Source organism: Rousettus aegyptiacus, unplaced genomic scaffold, assembly GCF_014176215.1.
Source record: "Rousettus aegyptiacus isolate mRouAeg1 unplaced genomic scaffold, mRouAeg1.p scaffold_m13_p_14, whole genome shotgun sequence".
Taxonomy (NCBI): domain Eukaryota; kingdom Metazoa; phylum Chordata; class Mammalia; order Chiroptera; family Pteropodidae; genus Rousettus; species Rousettus aegyptiacus.
The window spans coordinates 3,332,112-3,358,197 of record NW_023416289.1 but is presented as its reverse complement, the minus strand read 5'-3'; the positions used below and the strand labels follow the sequence as shown (position 1 = coordinate 3,358,197).

General features: G+C 50.4%; 1 protein-coding gene and 2 pseudogenes across 5 annotated transcripts in view; 2 read left to right on the top strand and 1 right to left on the bottom strand.

The window, feature by feature from the left end:
- Nucleotides 1-26,086, bottom strand: part of TENT4B (terminal nucleotidyltransferase 4B) — a 42,836-nt gene that overhangs the window by 4,565 nt on the left and 12,185 nt on the right. For 2 of the 5 annotated variants that reach the window (XM_036231252.1, XM_016147602.2), the window contains 9 exons: nucleotides 8,595-8,718; nucleotides 7,229-7,275; nucleotides 5,522-5,642; nucleotides 4,369-4,476; nucleotides 3,400-3,528; nucleotides 2,502-2,715; nucleotides 1,275-1,401; nucleotides 1,076-1,179; nucleotides 786-973 (listed from right to left, as the gene is read on the bottom strand). In XM_036231252.1, the coding sequence (XP_036087145.1) occupies nucleotides 786-973; nucleotides 1,076-1,179; nucleotides 1,275-1,401; nucleotides 2,502-2,715; nucleotides 3,400-3,528; nucleotides 4,369-4,476; nucleotides 5,522-5,642; nucleotides 7,229-7,275; nucleotides 8,595-8,718 (1,162 nt within the window). Of the gene's footprint in view, nucleotides 1-785; nucleotides 974-1,075; nucleotides 1,180-1,274; nucleotides 1,402-2,488; nucleotides 2,716-3,399; nucleotides 3,529-4,368; nucleotides 4,477-5,521; nucleotides 5,643-7,228; nucleotides 7,276-8,594; nucleotides 8,719-26,086 lie in introns of those variants that run through there. The other 3 variants (XM_036231255.1, XM_036231253.1, XM_036231254.1) reach the window with 3 other exon arrangements.
- Nucleotides 14,134-14,252, top strand: LOC118611704 (annotated as a pseudogene).
- Nucleotides 20,227-20,344, top strand: LOC118611658 (annotated as a pseudogene).

Genomic DNA, 26,086 nt, shown 5'->3' with positions numbered 1-26,086 from the left:
AACCCTCGATGGGCACGAGACAGAGCACGAGGGGCCGCGGGGGGCGGGGGGGCGTGGTGGGGGCGGCCACAGGCTTCTCTCTGGGGTGATGGAAGCGTCCTGGAAGCAGACGGTGGCGATGGCTGTACGACATTGTGACTATGCTAAAAACCAATGAGTTCTACATTTAAATGGTAAACTTTCTCATATCTCGTTATTTAGAAATTAAACAAAGCAGCTCAAAGACACTATTGAGTGGAGAAAACCTCACACGCAGGAGTTTGTACGACAATGAGCCCACTCGTGTGAAATTCCAGGACAGAAAAAACTAACTGTTGCATCGGGACATGGCGGCGGGGGCCACCCGAGGGCGGGCCGGGGGACGGCCAGAAAGCATCCGGAGGGGACGTTTGGGGATGGTGGTCTACATCTCGTTAGGCTTTGGGTCACTTGTGTACGAATTTGCTAAAATTTAGTGAACATACAACTAATATCAAAAGAAACAAAACAGACAAACATTGCGCGTGGCTGGAGACGAGCACACGACAGTGCTTCGGGGGACGTGTCTCCAGGCCTGCAATGACTGAGGTGCACCCAAGAGTAGGATGAATGAACGGGTGGAGGGGCGGGTGGCCGGCCGGCTAAGTGACGGGCAGGGCAAACGCGGTGGCCGGTCCCAGCGGCGGCGCGGGCGGGTGTTCACGAAAACCCTTCCGCTTTTTCCGCACGCCTGACAATCTCGCTACAACGCCGAGGAAAAGTACAATCGTTAAAGTTACGGGGAAAAGCCACGTCTTCATACTTACGACGTCACTAGAGCTGGACTGTGTGGCAGAAGAGGAAGACACGGGACCTGATGAAGAGTTTGAAGAGTGTTTACTAAGAGACTCCGAGGTTTTACTTCTACATTTTCCCAGGGCGCCATTTTCTTCAGATAGGTTATTATTACACTGATCTAACTGCTGAGTGTCTACTATCAAGGTAACACCATTTCCTGAAAGAGTGGCAAAAGATTGGAAAACGTTTCTTCCCATTAAACACACACAGCACAGAAAAGCCTCGCACGCCCCCCGCCCCGCCAGCAGAGCCCGCTTACCGTTGCACGAGGGCTCGGGCCTGTGCTGCAGGCCCCACTGCTTGGAGATCCAGTCTCTGTACGTGGCGACTTCGTCCGTCACCCTGATTATCCTGCCTAATATGCTGCACGGGTTTGAGAGAAGAGAGGGCTCCGTTAACGCGACGCTAAGGAGCCAGCGGCAGCTCCGTCGCGAGGCGCCGGCCCCAGCCGGACTCACCTCTCCGTCTCGTTGTTGGGGTAGTACTTCGCGATGGGGGACACGGCGTGGCTCAGGACGACGTAGGCGTAGTCGAAGGCCTGCTTCACCTGCATGGCCCCGTACGAGCTCCTGCCGACGTCGTTCCCTGCGAAGGAAGCGCACACAGAAGACGGGAAACTCGACCGCTGCTGAGCGGGAGCCCGTGAGCGCCCCCCGGGGAAGCGGGGCCATCGCCAACGTCCCCGGGCCCCTCACCGCACCCCCGGGCCCCTCACCGCACCCCCGGGGCCCCGAGCGTGGGCACCCTAAAGTCAGGAGGCTCTGACGCGTCTGAGTCGCCTGCGGGGACGCCTCGCACAGTCAGGCTCAGTTAGAAACACCTAGTTTTATTTCTATCTGACGCATAAGTACCGCCCACACCAAATTATGAGCTCCTAAAAAGCAAGGGCCTCCTTGCTGAAAGACCTGTGTGTCCCTTCGTGGCGCGGGCCCCCACGGCCAGCCGCCCCCTCCTGAAAAACCACACACAGCTATCGACGTTGACAAGTCGGCCGCACGTGCCGGACGGGGGCCCCGAGGCAGCGACTGGACCACTTCATCCCTCCCCGTCGTGTTTCCAAAGCTAACACATTAGAGCAGTGGCCTAAAGTCCGAGAATGCGGAATCTAAACATTTTACAATCATGTCAGGAAAAAAATGTTGCCCAGAAAACCCAGGATACAAGCGAGCAGACAGAATGTCGTGCGGCTCGGAAGGAATTCGCTTTCAAGCCGACGACGCTGGAGGAAGCGCGGGGGGACCGTGTGGGATCCAGAGGACGGGAGACCGAGAGGAGCGCACGGCCCCTCGGAGCCCTCCAGCCCATGCCTCCGAGGCCACCGCTGCGCTCGCCACTTCGGAAAGCCCTGCTGACCACTGGCTGGCACCGGGGGCAAGGAGGGCCCCAGAGAAGAGGAAAACGGCCGTCAGACGAGATGCACACACCCCCGCCCGAGTGGCTAGCACCTGCTCCCGCTCTCCTCCGCCTTTGAGAGTCGAAGTGATTCTACCCCAGCTCGTCTGGAAGCACGCGACGCGTTTTCCTGGTGTGTGTGCGTTTGCATGTGACATGTTTTGATGGGAAAAAATGTCACTATGATCAGGAGTTAATCCTTGATGTTTTCGCCTCAGGAGAGTTCCAAGCACGACACGGTGACTGCCAATGCCCTTCCTTCGAACGCCCACAAATTTACCTAATTTCAATACCTGGTTGGAGAGGATCTTCGATATAGAGCATCGACGGCCTGTAGCCATCCAGCATGTTTTTCTGTACTTCGTCTTTGGCCACGTAGGAGCCCCCATCCTTTATTCGGATGCCAGTCTTTAAATAATTGAAGTGTCGCCCATACAATTCAAAAAACTCTATTAAGAGAACACCATAGTTCGTGTTGGGGATGCAAGCATCTTCTCTGGGATGTAACTAAAATCAAAAGAAAAAAGAAAGAAATTATATTGGATGTTCTCTAAATATCAAGGCGGGGATAATGAATGACGTCCTAACTTCTAGAAGGTTTGGTCCGCACAGTGGTCGGCAGGCAACGGGGCAGAGACGGGGCAGCACCGGCCGGGGCGACTCGCACGGCCACGTGCCACAGCGGCCCCCGGCCGCCCGCAGGGCCGCGGGCCCAGCACACGCGGGCCCAACGCTCCGACCCACGAGCAGGACCAGGCGGCCGGCAACAACGTGCCACGTCAACACAACCCGGACAATCCCAAGGCTTCTCACCCCTCGCGAGCGGCAGGCAGGTCGCCGTTCCTGAGAAACCTACAAATCAGCTGCTTGGAAGACGTTTTTATTTTTGGCATTTTCTTACTATTTACACTTCTGGAGAGCACGCCATACCTTTACATGTTAAAATCTGCAGTGACAAGTCTCAAAAAATAGTAGAACATATGGGATTCAAAATATATATAAGAGTTCTTTCCTAGGGATTTTTAAATACCTATTTGTTAAGTTATAAAAAAGGTGCCCGGTTTAAAGGCAATAGTCATAAGTAATCGAGGGAAGCATCGCAATTAGGATTCCTAATTCGGATTCCTCAACAGATTGCTTTTTTTAAGCGGTAGTGCATGCTAGCCAGCATGGTATAACCACACGACTTACCTGAAGGAAGCTGACTGCCATTAAAAAGAGACTATAAGAACCAATTCCACCTGTAAATACTTCATTAAGGTCTCTCTGTAATAAGAATTGTTTCAATACTAAAACCAAGTATGGTAATACAGGATATTTCTGAAAAAGAAAAAAATTGTATTTTAATGATTCCCCTATTGGTAACAGCTCCAAACACTAACGACATAATGGTCTCTAAGCATAAACTGGTCCTTACATTACAAACTTCATTTCCTATTTTAAGAGCAATACATAGAAAAGTAAGCTATGAGCAATTAAGGAAATTTTCACTCACATCTAAAATTTAAAATGTGTAGATGTAAATAATGGCCCCGGAGCACTCACTAGCAATATACATTTGATGACACTCATTTACACCATTTCCAGAGGATATTCGTTTGTAAACAGGTAACAGAGACAGTACAGGACCAAGTCTCCATTCTTGGGCACTCAATCAGTAGGATTTTGAAGAATCATCTATCGCAGGCAGGTGGCACTCCGCCAGGTAAATCGACCAGGGTCCTCGGAGCGGGCAGAGCCCCACCTGCTGGCTTCCATAGCCTTAAATCATGACGATATACAGTAAGAGAACCCCCAGAACTACCTTACAGGCCCACTCGGGGATTAATCTAGAAAAGGCCCGCTAGGGAGGTCCTCGGTCTGACTGTGGGAGATGAAAAGCAGACAGGAATCAACCATACAGTGCGGTTTCAGCCCTTAGCTCCCTGAGAGCAGAGAGCGAGTTCTTCAAAGCTTTCTCAACCGTTCTCACGCGAAGCCTCATTATAAATTAGTAATTAGTACAAGCAGCTTCAAGGAAAGTAAACCCACCGCACAGAAAAGTCTGTCAGCAATACACACACAGAAATAGTTAATAAAATACGTCAGAAAACAACAGAATCTCAAAGCCAAACTCCGTTCCTATCACTTTCACTGAATACACACGGTAAGTTCTCGGACCTTGGTAAAATCTTTGATGAGGTCAGCTGCCCTCACGCCATTCTGTACATTAAAGCTGATGTCAACTTTCACTTCGGTAAAAGAATCTGTTAATTTAATAATAGGTACCTAGAAGAAAAAGAAAGGTGAAATTAAAATACTTAAACCAAATTAAATGACAAAGCCAGGGATGGAAGGTTTTGGCCTCCCCTGAGGACATGAAAACTCTGTGTTCTGAATATGACGAACCACAGCTCGCTGGGAGTTCTGCACATTTAACATCACACAGTTAGCATTTAACTTCATACAATGTATTTTATAATTTCTACGGGTTGAGAATTTTGAAATCAAGTAACAGAAACCTTTCTCAATATTATATACTTTGGAGAACAGTTTCCAACTCGATATAACATCAAGATTTATGAACTTCAAGCACATCACCAAACCATCGCTAATGAGAAGACGGCTAGATTCTTAAGTCGCACACACAACCCACTGGCATTATGGGGCAGTTTTGCAAAGAGCCCCCAAAACAACCTAATATGAGAAAAATAAATGTAAGATTTATTCCCAAGTAAAAAAAAAAGACAGAATGATTTATATCAGATTAGGAATTTTTAAAAAAAGAAGTCCATTTGGACCACGCATGAGAAAACTCAGGCCAGCAAACTGCGTGCGGGACCGGGTTTGCTAATTAAGAGCTTTTTATAAGAAACGATACCGGTTGCTTTGCTTCAAGAAAACATAACATGCAAAAACTTGAACTTCTTAAATAGATGTATTTCGAGTTTCCATGAAAGTTCTTCAACGGCCATTCCGGATGCAGTTAAAACATGGCCTGATTTACAAAACGTCAGTCAGACACAATTCATCACGGACACAGACTGAGGGGAGAGCGACATCTTCTGTCTCACAGACACCCGTGTTCACACTCACACTCGTCTCCGTTACAAAACCCGCACCGCGAGCGCCACGCGCCAACGCCGCCACCCCGGGGAGGGACGCACGCGGGGCAGGCCCGCCTTCCCCAGGCGGAGCTGTGCACAGCGCGGCCATGGCCCCCGGCAGAAGCTCCGCGCACAGCCCGCATGAGCTGGCCGAAATGAAATTGCACTTTTACAGGTTTCGTGCATAAGGAACTCGACACGTCACAATGAAATGCCTAAGAACTCACGGTCGCTTTGTCCAGAACCTTCACCGAGTCCTCATCTGCAACCTTGTGCTTCCGAAGCGCTTCTTCCAGCGTCCAGAGGGGCAGGTTCTCCCACTTGCCGAACACCACGAGGTCGATGTCACTGGACACAGAACACACGCCCAAAGGTGTTGGAAGAAGCAAGAACCGGTCCTTGTTTTAACTCGGATTTGCGCTTACACACTCCAAACCAGTGAGACGGACAGCCACCTCCCACCCCGCCCCCGACGACCCAGGCCGACTGTGCTGGCGGAAGCTGCTTTGCAGAGGCCAAGAGGAGGTCTGTGGTTTTAACAACCTCCTCCTCACAGTCATTTCAGGCAGGTCAGGCCTCAGGAAGCAAAGAAAACCCTCAAAAAATACCCGTGAACGTTCCCTGTTCATAACTGTTTCTGGTACTAAAACATTCTCAACGTTGACGAGATAAACTGTTACTTAGACCATTCAGTGTAAAAACAAGATGCGGACAGTGCATCTAGTTTGCTACCATTTGTGTTAAAAAGGCACGAAAACACACCTGCACACACATTTCCTTTTATCTGCATGGAATGTTTCTGGAAAGATATGCAAGAAACTGTAACAGTGGCCCCTGCGGGGGGGGCGGGGGGGGGGCGGGGGGAGGACAAAGGTCAAATCCAGACTTTTCACTGTGATGTTTTCTGTGCCCTTTTCAGACCTGAATTATGTGAATGTACTGCCTAGTCATAAAATTTAATTAATATTTTTAGAAAGAGTGACTCAGGACTTTGCTAAAGTTCAGAACCTAAATAAGGAAAAACATTAATGAATTCGAAGTTGAATATTTCATGGCTTCTCTGGGCTTAGGACGGCAATGAGAAGAATGGGAATCGCCAGGAGCCATCCGCCTCGACGCATCCTAGGTTTGGGTAAAGACCAAGTTAAGCTCAAATCAAAACACAGGGTGCTTACAGTTAATCAAACTGTAACCTGCACCTAAAATCTGCTAACAGGGTAAATCTCCTGTTACGTGTTCTTACCACAATAGAAATAAAAACACCATCATGTTGGAATGTTTTTCCTTCATGAAGACTGCAGCATCTCAGTTCTTAGAGAACAGGTATTCATTCGCCCCTCGAGGAAGCCTTACCATCCCCCAAAAAGGCCCCCCAGGCTGTGGGCCAAGAAAACCCTCGTCTGAGAGAGTGAGAGAAACAAGGGGCCTGAACAGCCCACGACCTTTCTCGGGAAGAGTCTGTGCCCTGAACGCCGGGGTCAGGATGCTGCAGCAGTGGCTAACGCTAGGAATTCTTAATAAATAAATAAATAAATAAACAAACAAACAAACAAATAAGGAGATGCTTAGCATGCCGGAGCGTGCACCGCTCTGCAATGTAAGCAGGTGTTTCTGCACGATGTCACACCGACACCTCCGTGAGCAGGTTAAGGTGTGGGGCTGACGTGTTCTCCGCAGGGGAGTCCACCGCTAACTGGTGAGCGACTGCACTGCTCCGAGCTCCCTTTTAACCCATCTGAGATGATCCCGATGTCATCTGGGTGATAAGATGCTCTGGAGTGACGGTCTACGTCACGGCAGTTCAAACAAAACACAGGTAAGTGAATTTCTGTTTCATAGACCTGTTTCATTTCTACTCTTACACCTTCAACAGCTAAAACAAATACACTCTAGAAAAACGCGCAACCCCTTGAAAGCTTCATAACCATACTAACCTAGTAGGTAAATACAGGCCAGTTTTGAAACTCCCAAATATCTGGACCTGAAATAGAAACAATTATTATATTAAGAACATCAGATGAAAAGCCGGCAAGCTATGGTGAAGTGCTGGTTTCTGCTGCCCTCTTCTGGCACTTGTCAGTACTGCAGGAGCACGTCTCTACTGCCTGCTCTGGAGGACCAGGGATGCTGCGTGAGCCCCAGGCTCACGGGAACACAGGTTAAACAGATGAGGTTCCAGTATCAAACGCACGGACTAAAAGCGAGAACTTCCAGAGTAACTGGCAGGTCCCTAACGTCCCTTCATGATCACCAGCCCCTAACTGGTGTTCTCTTGTGGCCTCGCAGTAGCTGCCTCAGGGTCGGGCCAGAGCCGTGCTGCGCCGTGCGGTCGTGTCGGGGCTCAGGGCCGGCACGGCCGAGCCCTCCTCGCGGGGGGTATGAGAGGCCTCAGGCGGGCGCGCGGGCGCGAGTCGGTGCCCGCCGCCCCAGGAGCGCCAGCGACAGTCGGGGCAGACAGCCCTCGGCAGGGAGGGGCGTCCGGCAGCTCCACGGCCTCTGCTCACCACGGGCCGGGACGCCTCACCGGTCACGGTAAGTGAACCGTCTCTGATCACGCCAAGTGCCTCCGAGTTCGGTCACACGGGGGAGCAGTGTGGCACGCAGCTGCTGGGGACACGGTGTCCTCCCCTCCTCCCTTCACTCAGAGCACCTGATCTGAAGCTTGTCTCGCCAACTGGACTAAGAACTTCCCTGACTTCCCCTCACCACCCCGCGACAGAGTCTAAGGAAAAGTGTCACACGAAGTGGTGGATTCTGTGACTCCTCCGCATGCACGCGACTGCACAGGAGACCCTCAGGGGAGCCCCGAAAGGTGAAGGTTTAACTCTGTCCACGACAAGAACCGCGAATCCCAGGGAGGTCTGGGGCCCTGGGTGGGGGCCGGGCTGGGGCCACGGGGGCCAGACAGAGAAGGGTCCTTAGGCGACACAAGAAGGCCCTCCGTGACGCTTCGCCCGCCACGAATGATACGGGCAGGCCGGGGCGGAAGCGCCACGGGGCCGGACGCAGCGCGTCCCAGAAGTGACGCCGCCGGGGGGGGCCCGTCCCCCCGACACTGATGGTCCCTGCGGGGGCCTGTCTTTGGTCACTGCTCTGCAGCACTGCAGAGAAACAGTCTGAAATCAGCCGATTCGACATAAATACTTAGGAAGCCCCAGATCCTAAAGGCTAAAGAAACCGTCGGCCTTTCAACTTTCGCCGGCTGCGCACCCAGCTGCGCGTGGACTCAATGCGACACCGATACGCACCCCCCGGGGCCGAAGGTCACCCCGAAGCCCAGCGACCCAGACAGGCACTCACGTCGGCGCTGGGCCAGAGCTCCTTGATCACACTCTCGATCCTGCTCACCACCTCCATCCGCATCTTCTCCTCTTCCGGCCTCGGAGACATGTACTCATAGAAATCACTGATCTCTTCATGCAGACTGGAGGAGAGGAAAAGCAGAAGCGTTAGCACGGGCAGGGCCACGGGGACGGGAGGGCACTGGGCAGGGCCACGCGGACGGGAGGGCACTGGGCAGGGCCACGCGGACGGGAGGGCACTGGGCAGGGCCACGCGGACGGGAGGGCACTGGGCAGGGCCACGCAGACGGGAGGGCACTGGCTTCAGCAACCTCATCTGGTCCCGTCTCGCACCTCGGCTGACGGCTTTACGCACGCAGATTCCTACCTTCATCTTAAAGTTGCAACTCACGCTGACTTGAAATGGAAATGCTCAAAACTTAACCAAAAATGCTAAAATAATTCAGCAGAACGAGAACGTCGCCGAGGTCCCGGCGCAGCGGCAGCCGCCCCGGCGTGTGCTGCCGGCGTGTGCAGGCGCTCGCCGCGCGTCGGGCTGGTCTCCCCTCCCCACCGCTGCGCCAGCGACGCAGACCGAGGGGGCGCGACCCCCACCGCCCTGCAGTCTGCGCCTCCCAGAAGCAGTGGCACGTCTTTCACGACGTTTGCTTGGCGAAGGAAGGGACGGGGGGGGGGGGGGAAGCCAGCAGGGGACGGCGGCAAAGACCCAAAGGGCAGGGCTGGGGGTGCGGGCTCCGTGCAGCCGGCCGCCACGGGGAGGGGGAGACGCCCCACGACAGCCGCTCTGGACGGCTCGCCAAGAAGCCGGCATCTCCCGATGCGACAAACCACGCATTTAAAGGATTCGGAGAAAGACCGAGGAAAGACGGACTTCAAAGACGCAGCCTTTCAGAGGCGTCACCTGGTGACTGTACCACGATGGACGCGCGGAGCACGGCACCCACGTCCCTGCCACTGCGGCGGGGAAGCAGCGGGCTCCGCACACAGCACACGCCCGGCCACGGCGAGAGCGGGAGGGCCGTGCGCACGGCTGCGGGGCCGGGCGGGCAGCGCGCCGGCGGCCGGCGCAGGAGGAATGCGGGCCCCTGACGCTGCGGGCAGACGGGGATGCAGGCGGCGCCTTCCGTGCAACGGGCACGTGAGCCTGGGATGGAGGGACCCCGCCAACCTGGCGGACGCTGGCCAGGAGGTGGCCGGAGGGAGGAGACGGCACCTGAGCCAGCCTGGCACAGCCGCGGCCGGCCAGGCGCCCGGGCGGCCAGCAGAAGGACGTGGCGAGCCACGGCGCCGGGCGCGTGGGAGCACATGGGAGCGTGCAGGGCGCTGGGCCCCGTTATGTCGACGACGCTTCCAGTGGCTGCTTATACGCCCATGCCCTCCGCAGCACCCCCGGGAGCCCGCCGAGGCCAGACGGAGGCTCACTGCAGCGCCGCCTGGAGTGTCAGACGGAGCCAGTTACACAGCACAGAGTGCTCCCCACGTCCCCTGAAACGACAGTGACAACCCAGCGGACGGAATGGAGCAGAGCGGCGTCAGCGGACAGAAGAGCGAGGATTTAAGTTTAGAAGAAAAAGCACAATGTATGTAACAGGATCTCTTCCGTGCACGTCACACACGCACACACACACGCACACACACGCAGAGCGAGAGGCGCAGTGTGTTTCCACCTGTCACACCTTTTCTGGGGGAACCCCTGACAGTGACCACCGCGGGGTGGGTGCGGCAGGAGAGCTGGGGGGACGTTACTGTGTTATTCTACATCGTTTGCGACATTTTAATTTTCTTAAAACGCCAGCGTGTGTCCTCCGCTTTTCTAAGAGTCCTCACCTGCGTGGAGAGATCACAGGCCGTCTGTCTTCCTCCTCTTCCCCCACACGAGAAGTGTGCGCGCGTGCGTGTGTGTGAGCGTGCACAGGTGTATTTCCCAGCACCCCACAGAGCAGGACCTATATACCGTGCTGATTAAATCTGGTGAGTGATTTTGGGGGTTCACTTTTTTAAAATGCATATATTTGTACAGGCTACCTCTTAAAAGGTTCATTGCCATTATCTATTTTTATAACAAGATCTTGAAAAATATTCATTAAAGAAAACTAGCACTAAGAGGAGAAAGAACGCGTCTCTCCAACAACCTGGCCTCGCAGACAGACAGGCGACGCCCCTGGCAGCCACGGCACCCACGCCACTAGGCACGGAGGTCGGCCGCCGGCCTGCGGGAGGCGCTGAGCCCTGGGGCACAGAGGGACGACACGTTTGGGGTGTCACACGTGTGTCACACGTTTGGGGTGTCAGCCTGACAGCGTGCAGCGCGTTTCTGCTGGTGTCTGGCTCGCCCTTTCCGGGGACGTGCAGACCTAGACGTCTGCGCACACGCCGGAGGAACCTCTGGAAGAACACACTGGAAGCTGCTGGCGGTGGTGTCCCCGGGGGCCGAGGGCTGCGGGGCAGGGATCCCGTGCTGTCCGACTGTCCTCAGACGCAAGTCAAGTAACAGCGCTGGCCCGAGGGCGAGCCTGGTACCGTGGGAGCGACATCTTCAGAAGGCTCCGGAACATGACTTTACAGAGAAATTCCCTCTCTCCCTCTCTCTCTCACACACACACACGCACGCACACACACGCGCGCGCACACGCGCACAGGTGCCCTTGTATCTCCAGCTGCCACCTACACGCCTCTACCTCAGTCGCCTCAAATGCAGCAAGTCCGAAAAGAAATTCCATATCTTTCTCCAAAACGTATTCCTTCTCCCGTGTTCTCCCCGAGTTACTGTTCCCCAAGTGGACACTTGAGCGTCTTCCCTGGTTCGTCCTTCTTCATCCTCTGGAGCTAACGGGTCTCCAGGCCTGTCCCTTCCAAGAAAAAAACCCACCGCTTCCAAATCAGAGCCCGGCCGCCTGGGAGGCCCAGCCCGGTCTCTCTTGGCAGGACCCGCGGGAGCCTCCGAGCCAGTCCCCCCGGCCCACACCTCTCCCCGCTCCGGGCCATCTGCCACGCCGTCACCGGGGTCCCCATCCTCAGCCCGTCTGTGTCGCTTCTAAACTCCCATCGGAGCACGGCTTCCTGGCCAGCCTCCCGCCTGCTCGCTGTCCCCAGGAACGGCCACACGGACCCGTGCGGGCAGGCCGCGCTGTGCGGGACAGCCACACAGAAGCGGGCTCCTGCCCTGGGCCGGAACGCCGTCCCGCTCAGCCTTCCTGAGCTCAAATGCCGTCTCCCGGTAACACCCCCCGACGCAGAAGCGCTCTGGGTCCTCCTTGGTGCTCCTGCCCCGCTCGCCCTGGTCCCGCCTCCGGCCCAGCGGTCAATCACAGCGAATCACGGGCCTCTCCGCTCGCACTCAGTGCACTGTCCCCAGACCCAGGACATGGCCCAGAGAAGCCCCTCTTGAGTCCACGTGGCCATAGAAGGGAGATGCTGGGCCAGACGGTGAGCTCCAGGACCCCAGGAAGCAGACTCATCCCATGGGGGAAAATGACAGAGCCAGAGAGGAGGGCCAAATGGCCCAAAAGCCGCACACGCCTTTTCGAGCTGGAGAAGGCAATCCACTCCGCAGAGAGCAGCCTGAGGAAGGCAGCGTGCGCGAGCGCAGACACGCGGCTGGAAGGGGTCACTGCCCTGGGCACGCGACTTCCGGGCCACGGCTCCGAGGCACGTGGAGGATGGGTGCCCTGCTAGCTTCACATTTTAAAGTCTGCTCCACATGTCTAACCGTCCACAGTGCCGAGAAGAACGCAGCGAGGGCACCTGAGAAAGCCTCGCCTCACTCACCGGGAAGATCACCAGTACCGAAGCCAAAAAGCAAAGTATTCTCACTAGACCCTAAGATCGAAAAAAACAAGGGAGGAAACATGGATGACCACGTAAAACTATTTAAAAGGAAATGGCGTCTGCATAGCTCGCTTTTGCAAGCTTCATCGGCATTTAAAACTTATTCATCGCTGAAGAATGTCATGTTTGCCGGGTCGACCCCTCCTTGGGTAGAACGTGGGCATAAAAGTGCGGAGAAAGGGTACTCGCCTCTGTGTCCTAGATTATAGAGTTTTCGTTTTTTTCTTCTTTTAAGAGCTGCTCGTATCTGCGCTCCTAGAAATTAGAGCACTCTTTTTAAATGTCATCGTCTATTGCTCTCAATTTCTGGACCACAGTTTTATTAGGCCAGTGTTTCAGAAAAACAGTTTTTCCATATGGTTTCCTCTCCGTCCCTCCCTCCTTTACTGCTGCGAAGAGAAAACGAAATCGTCTGACTTCTTCCCCAGCCTCTTACTTTGCTCCCAACCTGCCACTACTTTCAAGCAATGTACAGAAAAGGAAAAGCGAGAAGAGGCAGGAGACTGTCGCCTGAGAGCTGCTTTCTCTAATTCCAGTCGTCAGTTCTTTCCCCTTCCAGGAAAAATTCTGAACTCAAAGACCAGCCTGAGCAGATCTAACCAAACCTGGATACAGTTGGGAAGCTCAAAGAACAGCTGATAGTATTCTCCAACTAAGACCACATATCTCGAAATAAAAGCTTAGTTAATAAACTTATTTCCCAAGTGGGAGGTCCTCAAATATTTGCTTAGTGAAAAGAACAAAGCCGAATCTTTTCTCATCTACAAGGTCCAAATGCCAGTAAGAATAGTTCATTCACAGAGGTTCGTTAGATTCTTAACGGCGAAGGCTAGATGTGTTTAACACATACACTTCTGACACCGAGTTTTATCTGTTAGGCGCTTTCCCTCTGTTTGTTGATCTGTGGTGGACGGCTGGGGTTTAGAAGAGACACTGCTCTGCAAACGCACAGGCACCTGTCCTGTCCTCGCCCGTTCCAATACCGGCGAAAGGGGCACGGACCCAACACACAGCTCTGCGCTTTCAAGGACCCCACACGTGGACACCTGGACGTCCAGAACACACATTATTTGCTTCGTAAACAATTTATGTCAAATACGGTAAACTCACTTACACGTATGCCAAAAACGGTGCACGTAAACCTAGGTGGACTTTACCAGGTCCTATATTCTTTCAAAATTAACAGCAAAAACAAAATAAACTCGAAAAGAAAGATGAAAATTTGCAGCTATTTGGAAAAGCACACAAAAATACAAATAAAAGTCACCGATAGCTCCACCCCCTCAGCAGCGGCCAGCACAGCCAGCGGGGACCCCGTGACAGACACCCAAGCTCACCCAACACCTGTGGCAAGCCGCCTCACTCCACGTGCCAGTCTACACTCAGTGGTCACCATGCATGGCAGCGGATACCATAAAAGTGAGTTTTCATTGCTGTATGAGTCTCCTATATGAATCTACCTTAACTTATCCCGCCAATCCCTTATCGCTGAGCATCTACATTGCTTCCAGTTTTTCATGACTTAATTAACATTATAATGCTAACTCGGCACATAAATCTGTAATCAACTCTCATTTTTCTCTTAGAATAAATTCTCAGAAGTGGAATCTCTTAGTGAAAAAATGCGAACAGGTAATACTTCTGCAGACTATTCCCCGAATGCCTCCGCCAGGTGGGTGCTGACGGTCTCCCGCAGAAAGGCGCGAAGGGTCTACAGCCAGGCCACCCTGAACAGGCCCGGTCCCGTCTGATCTCAGAAGCTAAGCAGGGTTGGACCTGGTTAGTGCTTGGATGGGAGACCACCTAGGCAGACCAGGTGCTGTAGGCGTAAAAAATAAGGGAGTATTAACTGAAAAGGTCCTTGCAATCTGTGAGGTCAACCAAGGGTTGCCTCACCTAAAAAACTTAAAAATAAAAAAAGAAAGAAAGAGAGAGAGAGAGAGAAATGCGTGCAGCCCTTCCCCAGCCCGGACCAGTGGCGAGGGTTTGCTTTTTATCCTTTGATTCCTAAAGATCAGGAACTTCACGCACATTTCTCGGGCATCTGTATCCTATCTTTCCAACTCATTGCAGTAAGCTATTGGACGGGATTAACAGGGTAGTTTGAAGAGTGGGAGTTGAGATCGAACCCGCATCACCACCCCTCTGTGGGTAGGCGCTGCCCCTCCCCAGGCCCGGTCCCCACGTGTGGGACGAGGACCAGAGACCCGTCCCGGAAAGGGCTCGGAGCAGGCGTTGGGTTTACTGCTCACGCGGCACGCAGCACACCCTCAATAACACCAGCTATCACCGATGACTGACAGGTATTTACTAAATACCCACAAAGGGTGAGGCACCGCAGGGCACCCAGGTACCCCGCTGAACAAAACAGACGTGGAGCAAACAGCCTACAGGGAATTAATTTTCTTGTTCTTATTTTTTGTGTTGTGTTTCTCTTTTTTTTCTTATTGGCATTCTTTATCAATTATAGCTATTAACTCTCTGCCATAGAGACAAATACTCTTTCTTTTTAGTCTTTCCATTTTGTGAAGTTTTTTCAATGTGCATAAATTCTTTTCTTATTTTGATGGATGTATACCTATGCATCTTTGCCTAAAAGAAACTGACAGCTAAGATAAATGAATATAATTGTAACAGGAAAGCGAGTCGCATGCACCTGTTGGGGTGCATTAGGGAGTGGCGGGGAAGGAGGTGACTGGGAAAGCCCACGCCCGGGCTGCCGGTCACTGCTGGCCAATTGCTGCCGCACAGTAAAGTGAGCCAACGCTTCCCATTTTTTAAGATAAGCAAGAAATCCTGACTTGTAGGTATAATTTTTTATTTTAAAATTCTGACATAATTTTCAAAAGATAAACAAGACAAAACAGTATAAGCAAAACATAGCGTGTGTGCAGGTCTGGTCTCGTCTTTAGGCCATCGGTCTGCATTTTCCACGTTTACGTCTCCCTTTTCAAGAGCCTTTTTCACCCGGCAATTAGAAAAACATCTGACTATCAAGAGAAAGAGGAGATAAGCCAAAAAATGGGAGAAAACATTTGGAAAACACACAATCTGATAAAGGACTGGTATCCAAAATATATAAAAACTCTTAAAACTCAGTAAGAAAACAACCCAATTAAAAAATGGGCAAAAGACCCAGACAGACACCTCGAGAACGAAAACAAAAAACGGACGGCGAATGAGCCCATGAAAAGACGCCCGGCGCCGAGCGTCGTTAGGGACTCGCACGTCAAAACCCCGGGATGCCGCTGCGCACCCGCCGGAAGGGCCAAACCCGGGAGCCGCAGAGCCCTGAGCCACCGCCGGCCTGGCCGCTGAGGAAGGCAGCCTGGCGGCTTCTCGCAGAACTAAACAGACTCGCACCACGAGATCCAGCAATCACGCTCCTCAGCACCTACCCAAGTGAGCTGAAAACTTACGTCCACACAAACACCTGCACACAGGTGTCCGCAGCAGCTTTGCTCCTGTCAAACCTGGGAGGCAGCGCAGAGGCCCTCCGGTAGGTGGCCGGATAAGCATCCAGACAATGAATATTATTCAACACTACTGAGAAATGAGCCATGGAGAGACATGGAGTTACTTTAAAAGCTTTGTGTTTTTAAACGAGAGTTGATATTCGGGATTATTGTGGGTTAGTTACAGGTGTACGGCCTGGGAGTTAGACAGTTACATAACTGATGGAGTGGTCCCCCCGATGAGTGTAGCACCCTACCCAGGACCACACAGGTATTGATTGCCGCATCACTGACTGCATTCCCTGCTGTACGTCACATTAAGAGATGTTTTTTAACAGGGAATCACTGACTTCCCTAAGATCACACAGAAAATCAAGAGCAGAACCAAATCTGAACAAACAGATCTGCTCACTTGAACATGCCGACCATTAGGATCAAGGTAAAATTACTTGCGAAACCCAACTAAGACTTTTCCAGCTGAGTGACCTTTCAGAAGTTACCAGCTTCCCCCGGTCTCAGAATCTGCATCTGTGGCACGGGCACAGCTCGGCGAGGCCCCGGCCCACCGCTGCACCTTTGTGAGGCCTCACGGACGAGGAGAGGGCATGAGAGGCCCACCAAATAGCAGAATCACTTAACACGGCAGCCGCCAGCCGCCCTGCAAGCCCCGATGGGAGGCAACGATGTGCCGAGCACTGTGCCGGATGCTGATCCAATCACGTGACCTCTGTCACATAAGACACACACCTCGTCTGAGATTCCAGGATTTTCCGCGACTCTGAGCCTACCTGACTCCCTTCACCCTTGGTCCCCTGCCGGAACCAAAAAGCTAATTCCCACGTATGCTGACAAGTAACCCATGTATCAGCGCGTTCCACACCACCTCTAAGACCAATAGCTCCTCCACACAGAAGTCACCAAACTGCACTCGCAGGCCGAACCTGGCGCGCTTCCTACGTGTAAACAGCCCACAAGGAAGAAGGTTCTTACATTTTTAAATGGCTGAAATCAGAAGAGTATTCTGAGACAGGTGTCGGTCACATGCAATTCAAATCACAGTGCACAGACTTGAAGTTTGCCTGGTCATTCGCACACGGTCATGGCTGCTCTCGTGGGCTGCACCAGCAGAGCCGAGAAGCTGAGACAGAGACCGCAGAATCGACAAAGCTTAAAATATTTACGATCTTTACAGACAAAGTTTGCTGACGCTGCCCTATGGGTAGGCTCCATAATACGACCCAGAGTAACTCGAAAGAGCAAGTCGACCAAGTTACACCGTGTATTCTGTGCACTGCCTTGTACATTGTTTTTATTAGAAATATTTTATCATATCCTGCAATTAGATTAGGATACTACTTCATATCATGTGTAGAAAGAAGGGTTTGACCTTAGGTGGCACATGTAGGAGGTCACACTAATGAGAACTGTGCCACACGCTGGGACGCTTAAGAGGCTGAAGGGGATCTTCCCCGTGGGGTCTCAGCTCAGGTCTGAGCCACCTGCCCCCACACCTGTCTGGAGAGGTGAGAGGTTCTCTCCTCAAACAAACATTAGGAAAAGGTCATCTTCAAGTAGAAACAAATGCCAGAGGCATTTATAATCAAAGGAATATTTCTTCGTATCTTTTCTCACCATAACGCCTAATATTTTCCAATCATCAAATCGGCAGTCTCCTACTTAAGACAGGAACGCTCAGTTGAGAATTTAACAGTGAGAAGACACAGTATTCAAGCGTCATGTTAACCACATAAAATGAAACTAATGTAGTAAAAGCCACTTGAGAGATTCTCAGCAGTAAATTTGTTCTTAAACGAGCACCGCATGATGTAAGATTAAGGATACACGCTTTTATTTTGGTTGTGTTCAAGGGGAAGGGCAATAAGATGCAATCACTAGAAAAAAAAAAACAGACAGTAAGAAAAACTGAAGTTACAATGAGAATAACTGAAGTTAATGGAATTAAGAAAGAGGTGGACCAGCAGCTAAAGGAAGGAACCTAAGGGGCATCACCTGGGGCATCGCCTGGGGGCATCACCTGCGAGTGTGCAGGGGGCAGCAATGCCCTAAAAGTGGTTACCAGAGAAAAAGGAAAAGCAAACAAACAAACAAACAGCAAAGCAGGCTCCTCCTGCCAAACTTGAACGTCAGCATCTCTACTTACCTGTTTAAACTTGAGGGAAAATAATTAAATTTATAAGCAGCCTAGGTCTTAGCCGCTGAAGTTTGTCAAACATTGAGAAATGGGTCTCACACTGAGTCTGCAGACACATCTCGAAGTGCGTACGTTCTCTGTGAGAATTTTCAAACTGTGTGTTTTCATTTCGGTGTTACTCTAAAAACACGAGCGCGCGCCTGGGCCTGCATCGCCCGGTGCCCCCCCGAAAACGCAGAACGCCCAGGAATTTCCCGACCCACATGAGCTGCTGTGTTCACCATGTGGCTCGGGCCAAACAATGGGATTCCAATTGGTCCGTACTAACGAACGGTCAGGAATGCAGTAAGACCTACACGTGTGTGACACGCACGCGCCAAGTAAGGTCAAACGGCCCAGGGACGACGGCATTTCCGAGCGCACCCCGACCCCACAGCAGGCCACGCCACGCTCACGCTGAGCAGAACAGCATCTGTCCCATATTGGCTTTGTCGTTTCATCTATATTTAATTTGTTAATCTGTTTTGTTTTTATAACCTTTTAAGCATAAGGAAATTTCTACGTGGGTGGCATGCTTACGTTATAACAAAAACAACATAAGCCGGGTGCCAAGAGCAGCCAGCGGGGAGGGCAGTCGTCACCAAATGATCAGGGAGATTGCACAGCCACACGCAAAACAGCGGAGGTCGGCCCCCAGCTTACGGCAGGTGCAAAAGCTAACCCAGAGTGGACCAAAGACCTAACCTCACCAGCTAAGATGAGACGATTATCAGAAAGGAACACTGGGGAGTCACGGCGGTGAACTCGGTAATGATTTCTGGGATGTGATACCAAAAGCACCGGCAGTAAGAGAAAAAACAGATCAACTGGACTCCATCAAAATGGAAAACTTTTGTGTACCAAAACACACTATCAAGGACGTGAAACCAACCAACAGAAGGAGAGAAACTATTTGCATATTACGTATTGGATAAAGGATTACTATCCAAAATATATGAAGAATTCTTACAATTCAATGACAAAAGAACCAAACCACCCAATTCAGAAATGAGCAAAGATCCTGAATGGACATTCCCTGAAGAGGATGTACAGATGACCAACAGGCACATGAAAAGATGCTCAACCTCATTAGTCATGAGAGAAACGCAAATCAAAACCACGAGATACTGCTGCAACCCATCAGGATGGTGATTATTAAACAAACAAACAAACAAACAAACCAGAAGATAAGTGTTGGAGAGGATGTGGAAAAATCAGAATCTCCCTGCCCTGCTGAGGGGAATAGAAAATTACTTAGCTGTGATGGAAAACAGTTTGGCAGTTCCTCAAAAAGTAAATATAAAATTATCATATGATCCAGCGATCTCACTCTTAGCTATAAATTGAAAAGAATTGAAAGCAGAAACTCAGAGACTTATACGTCAATGTTCACAGCATTATTCAGAATAGCCAAAAGGTAGATACAGCTCAAATGTCCATCAAAAGATAAATGGATGAACAGAATGTGATATAACCATACACTGGAATATTAGCCTTAAAAGGGAAGGAAATTCTGATATATGTTATAACATGGATGAACCTTAAAACATTATGCTAAGTGAAATAACAAGCCAGACACCAGGGACAAATGTTGCATGATTCCATGAAGTGCCTAGAACAGGCAAATTCATAGAGAAAGCGAAACAGAGGCCAGTCACCAGGTGCTGGGGGAGGGGGGATGGGGAGGAACTGTTTAATGGGTGGGAGCTTCTGTCTGGGATGATGGAAAAGTTCTGGAAACGAATAGTGGTGACGGCTGCACAGCACCGTGAATGTATTTAACACCACTGAACTGTATACTTAAAAAAGATTAAAATGGGAAATTTCACATTACATATTTTTTTCACAATAAGAAAAACTTAAGCTAACACTAGATATGTGCAAAAAATATTTCATGAAGATCTTAATTTGAGAAACACTGCTACAGAGTTAGAACTAAAAATTAAACTATTTATGTAGCGCTTAAAAATAGACATTGGTGGTGTATACCACTGTCGATGTAGACGCAGGTAGACAGGAACATGAAAACGTGGCCGGGAAGGACATACGCCTGCCTGCAAGAGTGGTCACCTCTGGGAAAGGAGAGGACAACCGACGATCAAAGGCAGGTCAGTGTATCTGAAAAGCTGTACTCCCCAAAAACAGCAAGACATGGGGTCCATGGCCACGCCCCATGAACGTGCCTGATCCCATCTGATCTCGGAAGCTAAGCAGGGTCGGGCCTGGTTAGTACTTGGATGGGAGACCACCTAGGAAGACCAGGCGCTGTAGGCGTAAAAAATTTTTTTAAAAAATTAAGGAATTGTAAACTGACAAGGTTTTTGCAATCTGTGAGGTCAACCAAGGATTGCCTCACCTAAAAAATAGATAAATAAATAATAAAAATAAAGAAAAGGCAAAAATTCCTAAATAAGGCAGGAACTTGAAAGCAACTGCAACTTTGTGCTTGCTACTTGGCCAGTTATACCAAGACTGCAAACAAGATTTGGGTGGAAATAAGCCTATTCCGTCCCTCTCTCCCCGCCCCCTTCTCTCTCTCTCTCTCTCTCTCCCCCCTCCCCCCCCTTCGCGCATGTGCACACATACACAACTAGGTTTTGTTTTTTCTTCTTTTTAGCCAAAACACTATTTCCATGTAAGTATGGGAAATGTGAAAGCACATTGGGCTTAAAATGACACTAAGAACCAAAAAAGGAAACACTGCCAGGTCACCTACCCAAGAGAACAGAAAACGTCACACCCACACAAAAACTGACCAGAGCAGCATTATTCGTAACGGCCAAAAAGTGCAAACAACCCACGTGTCCATCAGCTGACGAAGAACGGATGAGCAGAGGGTGGTGGAGCCGGGGAGCCACGTGGGCCGGCGTGGGCACGCGACGACGTGGACGAGCCTCGCGGACGGCATGCGCCGGGGACGGCAGACACGACGGGCCGCGTCCACCCGAGTCCACGGACACGAAGGGTCCGGCAGAGGCGCCCCCGTGGAGGCGGGAGGCAGGCTGCCGGGGGCCTGGGCTGGGCGTTCAGGGCAGGATGGAGGGTAACTGCTCACGGGTGCGAGATTTCTTTTGTGGGTGATGAACACGTTCTAAAACCTATTCTGCTGATGGCTGCACGACTGTGTGAAAAGACTCCAAACCACGTGAGATGTACACTTTCCGTGGGTGAATCACATGGTGCATGAGCTTCATCTCAATAAGGCTGCTGCCGGGGGCGCGGGGAGGCGGGACGAGCTGCCGGGACAGCCCTAGAACACTCTACCCTGACCTGCGTGCCAACACACAGGGGGACCAGCGGGGTGGGAGGGCCGACGAGTCGATGGACGGCGACACGTGCGTCCAGACAGCGAATGACTTACACGAACCCGAGACGGAAAGAGCCGGTATCTGAGCATCTGCACCGAGCAAGCGAAGTGCCACCGGAAACACTTGCAGACAGCATCGCGTCAGGACCCGCGGGGACCAAGGAACCCGAGCACCACTCCCCAAGGCGTCCAGAGCTTTTAAGGTGCGGACAGTCCGCTCCTGCCCGTACCTGCCCGCACCTGCCCATCTCAGCTCCTGGGCTCTGCTGGTTTCTCAGGGTAATCCCGCGTCCACGGGAGGTCACAGAGAAACCCTTTCGCCCTCAACTTCCTCACCTACGAGCACACACTGCATGTCCTGCCACCGACCATTACCGGGGGAGCCCATTTCTGGAACTGCCGCGTTGTTCCTGGGCACGTGATCCTCTGGCCAAGGACAAACAGCCGACGATCGGCGGTGCCGAGGCCACTGCTGCCTCACTAACGAAGTGATAAAGCATGGGAAAAATGTCAGCACTAACACATTAGTGACTTCAAAGTGGACTGACACTATGGCTAACGCATGTACACGTGCCTCAAATCGCAAACACACGCCAACAAACCCACGGGCAAAAATCGCACAACCACTGTACCAAGACGAAAATGAGGAAAGCGATCCAACCTCACGTGCTGGGGGCAGGAGAGAGGGGCCCGAGAGGCCGGGACACTGTCCCCGTTCACTGTGGACCCTCGGTCTCTCTGGCGACACACGACCAACCCAGCAATCTCACTGTGAGGAACACGGATGGAGAAACCGGCTGCAAAGTAAACGACGCCCCGCATGAGCGTGCTTGTAGCACTTTGCTCACAACACAAAATGAAGACCAGCCTGGGTGGCCGACGACAGGCGAGTGCTTAAGCACCCCGCGGTACGTGGACAGAGGAGCATGTACCCACTGTCCCCGAAGCCGCGGCCGCGGCCTCTGTAGGCACAAACACCGTGCGAGGTGCAGACGGGGGCAGCACCCAGGCCTTCCGTGCTGATCAAAATTATTTTCAAAAATGGATCACAAAGTACGAGTTGATAGAGACGAATACAGTTATACCTTATAATGAAGAGCTTTGAAATGGCAAGTTTGTTATTTTATAGTCGAGTTGATCGAATTGACAAGAAAAATTATTAAACATACAACCTAAAGTTCCTAACACCGTCAAGAAAGGCAAGCCCCCCCCCCCTTAAAATGCAGCATGCTTCAAATTCTCTCCATATTGTGGGCTGTTTTGACACGCTTATTCTGGCGACCATTATCTGTTAATCATCTTCACCTCACTAACCTAATTCAGCATTTTTTAGAAATGTTTCCAAGTCAGTACCCAGCATGCTGGCACCGGGCACACAGACACGCGGGGTCCACAGAGCAGACCCAAACGCCCCTCATCTTTATGACAATTACAAACACACACTGCCACGTGCTCTGCTGCTCTGCATCATCAAACATCATCACCTCGGCACAGCCTGGCTGGAGGACACCTGGGCGCGCGCCTGTCCGGCCCCGGCCCCGGCCCCAGCAGTCGGCACACGTGCACACGGAGGCAGCTGGGACACACACCTTGGAAACAAACTGTGTTCGTCAAGGGGAAACTGGCTCACAATACGGCTAAAGTCTACATGGCACTTACACCAATGTGAAAAATGTCCGAGGTATAGTAAGTGGGAAAAAGCAAAGGTTACAAAACGTGTATTTTCTGAGGTCAGTCTACCTGGCGGGAAAAGTTCTGGAAGGATCCACAGGACACTGGGGACAATCGCTCCTTCCAAGGAGGGGGCTGGGGCTAGAACGGCGGTCACGTGAGACTCCCGGCTTCTCTGTAATGCTTGTTACGTTTTCATGTCTGACTTACATAACTAAAATTAAAGAAAAATCTCTGGATCGTAAATCGCGTGTTGACTGATCTAACCTTCCATTAAGGAAATTCGAATCTATATGAAGACAGGAATCCGATCGACGAAGGGCACCTGCTCGCATCTAAGCACACGTCCCTCTGCAGCTCCCCAATCATTCCAATACTCTTCCTTGCTTAAAAACAATCCCAGACCCCCTCACTGCCCAAAAAAGAAAAAAAAGCACTTTTAGTACAAGACCTAGTTTGTAAAAAATCTTATACAAAATCTCAAGTTCCTTAGTAAGCATTTTTACTTTTAATCCAAAAAAAAAAAAAAAAAAAAACAATAGTGTTACACGGCCTGAGCCAAACTGCACTTCGTTAAAATGAAGCCTGCTGCCCACAAAGCCACTCTCAAGTTCTTTCCCTCCCCAGGCCTGGTTCTGATCAACACAGAAAAGCGAGCGGGGAGGCCAGGCTGTTGCGCCCCGAGCGTAACCTCAGAGGACTCCAGCATCTCGGCTCCCCTCTGACCCGAGTCCCTCTGTAACACCCGGGTCTGAGGGTTCTGAGCTCCCAGGGGACTGTGACAATCAGCCAGGTTTGGGAACCTATGCTTGAAAATATCTTTTAAACAGCATTTCTCAACCCGTCCTGCATATGATTATTATTTTCAAAAATAAGACGTGAGAGCCGCCGCCCCCTATACACCTGGTCGACCAGAATCTCTGAGCAGGGGCCCAGTCAGCAGAACGGGATTTTAACTTCCTCAGACTGAGACGCCCGCTGTGAAGTAACGAGTGTCGGCCCGGCCCTGCTCAAGCCCAAGCAGAGCACCGGTCCCTGCGCGTCCCCTGCACGGGCTGTAGGAAACAGCGCATGCCAGGGGAGGGGGTGACCCCAAGCCCTGGGTGTATCGGGCATCACACGGCTAGGCTGAAAGGAGGACCAGAGCCTCGGTTCACCGAGACCTGTCAGTGCTCAGAGCCCTGGTGTCAGGTAAAGATAAAGTCACTTCACTAGCTGTGACACTTGGTAAAGTCATGTAACCCTCTCTGGGGTTCGAATTATCAATTCTTAAAAAAAAGGATTGGAATGAAGCACCTTTGAAGACCCTCTGACCTCAAAGCCCACGATGATTCTACCACGTGGCTACAAATCAAACCAGGTGACAAGCAGAATGGACCTTAAACAAATGCAAGAATATCTTCTGCGAGTGTAAGATTCATCACATATACAATTTGGTGCTGGTCTACATAAAAATCTCATCCCTCAACACACTAGAAGAAATTGTAACAGAACGTAATTATGTTTTATTGGATCGATCACAAATGAAAATTAAACTAGTTGCATAAGTCTCTAAATAAATACGAACATTTGGAAGATTAGCATTTTTAAAGTAACTCTTTAACCTTTTCCTTGTCAACATTTTTATTTTAAAACTTTTTTCCATTTTTAAAAATATCTGTCCTTTTTGACTGCCCCTTTTTTTTTCACTTAGCATATCTTTGAGGTTTACTCATATTGTAGCATGTGTCAGAATCTCCTTCCTTTTTAAGAGTGAATAATATTCCATCATGTGTATATACCACTTTTTGTTTATCCATTCATCCATCAGTGAACACTCAGGCTGCTTTGTTCTGATTTTAACTGTTTGTTTTTTTTGACGTCATATACAATAAAGATGAGAGAACTATACATCATCAGCATTTCTTTAAAAAAAATAAATAAATAAGCAGACCACATTCTGTGCCAGAAAACAACCTTAAGAAATGTAAAATAGAATCATACAAACTATGCTTTGAGACCACAATAAAATTAAACTAGAAATAAATTACAAAAAAAAAAATAGCTGGAAAATCCTAAAATACAATATTTGGAGATTATACACATACTACTTGGAGATTAAATAAAACATGGGTCAAAGAAGAAGTCTCAAGAGATATTTCTGACTAAATGAAAATGAAAATATAATTTATCAAAACTGTGGGAGACAGGGAAAGCAGCGCTTAGAGGAAAGTATATAGCAAACTGAATGCAAGTATTAGAAAAGAGAGATCTAAAAATCAATTATCTAAGTTTCTACCTTAGGAAACTAATAAAAGATGAACAAATTAAATTCAAAGTAAGGACAAGAAAATAATTAAAATCAGAAGTCAATGAAAAAAAGGGATCGAGAGAGAAAAATCAATGAAACCAAAAGCTGATTCTCTGAAAAGACTAATAAAATTGATACAGCTCTAGCCAAACTAAGAAAAAAAGAGAGAAGACACAAATGGCCAACGTCAGCAACAAAAGGGCCATCGGCACTGAGCAAGGGGACGGAAGGAGGCTGATAAGGGACGCCATGAACGACTCTGGGCCCAGGCTTGACAACCTGGGTGAAGCTGACCGATTCCTTGAAGGAGACAGTCCGCCAGAATTTACACAAGGAGAAAATAACGATCTGAACAGACCTATGTACACCTGTTAAGATGAATTAATCAATATAAATAACTTTCTGAAACAGAAAGTGGCAACCCCAAATTGGTTCACTGGTGAAATCTACCGAAGGTTTAAGAAAGAAATTATCTCAAGACTCTACAATCTCTTCAGAAGACAGAAACAGAGGAAGTACTTTCTAGCTCATTTTATGAAGCCAGCATTACCCTAAACCCAAAACCAGACAAAGACATTACAAGAAAGAAAAAGCACTGACCAGTGTCTTTCATGAATGCAAATGTAAAAATCCTGAACAAAATATTAACTAAATCCAACAATGTATGCAAAACATTATACACTGTGACCATATGGGATTTCCTGGAGGTAGGCAAGACCGGTTCGACATTCAAAACTAAATTTAGGTA